Source organism: Tupaia chinensis, unplaced genomic scaffold (genome assembly GCF_000334495.1).
Source record: "Tupaia chinensis unplaced genomic scaffold, TupChi_1.0 Scaffold143646_1, whole genome shotgun sequence".
Lineage (NCBI taxonomy): Eukaryota > Metazoa > Chordata > Mammalia > Scandentia > Tupaiidae > Tupaia > Tupaia belangeri.
This window is the reverse complement of record NW_006203494.1, coordinates 683,918-688,265: the sequence shown is the minus strand read 5'-3', so window position 1 is coordinate 688,265 and position 4,348 is coordinate 683,918. Positions and strand designations below refer to the sequence as shown.

Below are 4,348 nucleotides of genomic sequence, written 5' to 3'. Positions count from 1 at the left end.
CAATAAGCCAGGGGGGAGTCCAGTGTTTTAACCACTATGTCACCTGCCGGTCCTCCAAAGAAATTTATAATGGGGCCGGCAAGCAACATGGAGGTTAAGGGCGCTGGACTCCCCCATGGTCAACCACGGTTTGAGTACTGGACCTGGTGGCTTGCACTTTCCCTCTTTCTGTCTGTCTCTGGTGAGCACTCTGTCCCTCTTTATTTAATTAAAATAAGTAAATAAATAAAATTAATAAAGTTAAATAAAATTTTAAATTAAGTTTAAAAAATTTGCAATAAATCCTACCACAGTGCATGCCAGTCCAAGGCATCTAACTGTATTACCCCGCTGACTCCAGCAGTCTTGCAGTGTGTATTACTCCCACTTTCATGTGAGAGGCTCTGAAATACTGAGTGACTTCTCGAGGTCACCCAGTTAGTCAAGAGCAGAGAGGGATTGAACAGGGCACTGGCACCCACTCCACCCTGCGCCAGCCCCGTCGAGGCCCCAGGCCAGCTCCCACTCTCACGGCGCCTGACCTCAGGGGGCTGCCTCCAGACCCATTTCTCCAAGTGTTTGTCTTTTCTGCCGTAACACAAGACACTGGCTACAAAAGCAAAACCAGTACCATGGTGGGAGGGAGGGGCCCCAGATGACACTCTAAAAACAAGGAGTCAGCAAGAGGACAGTTACCTTGACACACTTCACATTTATCCCCGGACACACAAACTTCTTCCAGAGCAGGATGGCTTTGCTCTCCCCGCAGGTTATGGGGTAAGCGATTTCCATGTCCTCGTTGGCTTCAATAGTGCTTGCATCTGGAAATTAAAGACCAGAAAAAAAGTCACTTACTGAGCAACTCTACCCCAAACTTGAGCTCCCGATCCCCTCTCCGTTTCCGAGGGCCCAGGGGTGTGCCTACGGCCCTGCTCAGGCTGCTCCGGACGCAGTCTGGCCTCGCCACGTTGCTGCTGTGAGCAGGCCCCAGCTTGCTCTGCTCTTACCGCCGTACGGCAGGCCACCCTGTGTCCCCCGGCAAAGAGGGAGTGACACTCCCGAGGACACACAACTCTCTAGGTGGGAGAGCAAGATTCCAGCTCAGACCTGTTCCGAGTTTCTTTCCGAATTTTTGCTCCCACTGCCCCCAAAGCACCTGGCCATCGTCATCAGGAATGTCCCTGCTGGCAGGGACCAGCCTCGAGGTTTAATTCCCTGTGGGGCACTGACGGATGGAAAAATCTTCCCAGCCTCAGCGCCTCGGGTCGTCCTGTGGACATGCGCCATCAGGCTGGCTGCAGCCCTGGCAGGGAACATGGTGGAGGAAGCAGGGGCGAGAGTGCCTGGCCGAGGAGCCTCGAGACAGAGGCGCAGGAGAACGAAGGACTCACCGATCCCCTCCTGGATTTTGTGTATCGTGTGCGTCCCCACGGCCACGACAGCTGTGTTACTCTCCGACCCGGCTTCATACATCCTGTTGTGAAAGTGTCCACCGATAAACAAACTATATACATCGCGAAAAAGGCAACATTCACAACGCGGGGTTAAGACAGTCATTTTCATCGACGTCGAAAGGAATGAAATTGATGTACTCAGCAACTCGAAGTCAGTGCTCTGACGGGCTCCCTCCTGCTCACCTCCAAGCCGCCCAGGACCGCCTGGCAGCTCCCACCGTGGAAGTGGCTCGCCGGCCTCCTCACCTCCAAGGCGGGCCGCTCGCCTCTGTGTGTACACCAGCTCTGGCTCTCGGCACACCGGACTTCCCCTTTGTAAGACTGCTGCAGCGCTGCTCCGAGTGCAAGCGTGCCTCACCCGGGGCTTTACGCGCTCCGTGGGCAGCCTCCTGTTCAGTGGGGACCAGATCCCGCGTGGCAAACACTGGTCCACACCCAGGCCCCGGCACCAGTGTGTGTGTGCGTGTGTGTGTCCCAGTCCTACGGGCATGCAGAAATAAACTGACCGACTACGATGTGAACACACACCACTGGGGGCGCTCTGTGTCAGGCACGGGCGAGTATCTTCTAGCAATTGAAAAACGTTTCTAGTGGCCTGGTGGTTAAGGCAGTTGGAATCCACACGGCTGTCCCGGCAGCTGGTGGCCAAGACCCTGAGAAACTCACCGGGCTGTGCACACGTGCCTGCAGCCCTGAGGGGGGACAGAGAAAGGGTTGTGGCGAGGCCGTTCCCCAGAGAGGTGTTTCCCCCTCTCCCTCTCCATCGGTCTCTGGTGAGTACATGGGTCCGCTAAAAAATTAATTAAAATAGAATTCATTCATTTAATTAACTAAATAGAACATTTTTCTTTCAAATCCAGGGCCAGCATGTGGCCTGGTGGTTGAGGCAGCTGGACCCCACACACCCGGCCACATGGCTCGCGTCCTAGACTGAAGCTGAGAAACACCAGGACAGGCCCCCGGTTGGGCCACGTCCACGGTTAAAGGCACCATAACCAAGAAGCTGATTAAACAATCTAGTGGGGAAACGTGAACGAGAACGTCCGCTCGCAATCACGAGACAGTCAGGGAGCCGCTCCCCCAGGCACATCGGTCCTCGCCTCCTTTCTGTGCCAGGCCTGAGGCCTATCAGTGCCCCGTGCTATCTGAAGGTGCTGTTGGCGTCCGCAAGCATGTCCCCGCATGGCGACGCCTCGCACACTCCTCCCCTTTGAACCTCACGCCAGGACAGAGCCCACGGGGAAATGACAGAGGGGTCTGAAGGCCCCGGGGCCGTGGCTAGCAGCCACACACTCGCCCCCCCAGCTCTCTTCATCCCCACAGCCCTTCCCTGTGCACGGCCCCTGTGCACCAGACAGGGCTGCACCCCTCACTCCCCCGGCACCCAGTCACCAAACCCTGACGGAGGCCCCGCCACTGCTGCTCCACATCTGTCCCGGCCGCTCGGCTGGCGCCTGGCTGGTCTCCTATGGTCCCGCCAGGGTGGCCCTCACCCCTCCCTGCCGTGCTTCCAGGGCCCGGCGGTGGTGGCGCAGCGAGGTGGCCGCTGTTCAGAGGAGCCTCGGGGAGCCGGGCTGGGAACTGGGCTGACAGCTGGCCTGCGGCTCCAGCTGGGCAAGAGCCATGGCCTGGGGAGGTGCTTTGCGGGGTGCCGGCACCCCGTGATGAGGGGCCAATGAGGAAACCTTCGAGAACCCTCTTTCTCCTCGCTGTTCAAATGAAGCCCCAAACCCTTAATTCGGTAGACAAGGCCCTCCGAGACCTGGCCACAGAAACAGCAGACCGCGGCGCTGCAGCTTCTAGACCTCCACCTTCTGGCCCGCCTCCCACCTTTGCTCTCCCCCTGCCAACCTTCCCTACCCTTCCCTACTTGTCCCTGTGGCCTCTCCTCCCGTATGCGCCACGCCCTCCTCCGTGGCCCAGCGCAGCCTGGGCTCCCATCAACACACGACACACACATGCTCATCTGTGTGCCTCCCCTCGGGACAGGCTTGGGGGGAGAAAGTTAAAATAGCGAACTGCTGGTTATACGTAATTCCAGTAGCCAACAAATTACTCATGGGGGTGGGATTTCTAAAAGGCTTTTGCCACAGGACACGTACACTCCCCAGAAAAAGACAAAAAGACAGTGAGAAGGGGAGTGAAAAACCACTCCCCCACCCTGGGGATGGTCATGTCACAATCCCTTCTCCATTCTCCTCCTGGGATTTGGGGCATGCACACGTGTCCAGCGTGACTTTCAAGCCTCCGGGTCCAGGACTCAAATGGTTGGTTGCATGGAATCCAGTGCTTTAACCACCTGCCACCTGCTGGCCCCACATAGTCTGTATTTTTACGAATAAATGAGATTTTGTCCGTTTGTTTTTGTTTTTGCTACAGGGCTATGTTCCTCAGGGAAGGGGACAGTAAGAGAGAGAGAGATAGGAATCGCCCCAGGAGGATGGCCACCCTGTAAGCCTTCTCTCCCACTCTCCTCTCAGTATTTTTGGCAAACATGCACACACGCTTAGGATTTTTTTCAAGCTGCTGGGTCCAGGCCTTGAATGACACAGTTAGTCACGTGGGATCCAGCTGCCTTAACATCTATACCATTTGCTGACCCCAGTAAATGGAGGGTTTAAAAAATTTTTTTTAATTATTTCATTTTTTTATAACTATTTATTTTATTTTTAATTTAGTCATTCATTGATTTTTTTAATTTGACCAGAGAGAGACAGAGGGTGAGAGTGAGAGAGAAAGTGAGAAAGCAAGCCACCAGATTCAGGACTCAAACCCTGGATAGCCATGTGGGAATGTCCAGTGCTTTAACCACCACGCCACCTGCTGGTCCCTAATTTTGGGACCAGCAGGTGGCGTGGTGGTTAAGGTGTTGGACACTCCCACATAGCTGACTGTGGGTCGAATACCCGACCCGG

General features: G+C 55.5%; 1 protein-coding gene across 4 annotated transcripts in view; it reads right to left on the bottom strand.

The window, feature by feature from the left end:
* Positions 1–4,348, bottom strand: part of GMEB1 (glucocorticoid modulatory element binding protein 1) — a 46,191-nt gene that overhangs the window by 29,459 nt on the left and 12,384 nt on the right. For 3 of the 4 annotated variants that reach the window (XM_014582541.2, XM_006164572.3, XM_006164574.3), the window contains 2 exons: positions 1,371–1,453; positions 676–800 (listed from right to left, as the gene is read on the bottom strand). In XM_014582541.2, the coding sequence (XP_014438027.1) occupies positions 676–800; positions 1,371–1,453 (208 nt within the window). Of the gene's footprint in view, positions 1–675; positions 801–1,370; positions 1,454–1,616; positions 2,168–4,348 lie in introns of those variants that run through there. The other variant, XM_027766727.1, reaches the window with a different exon arrangement.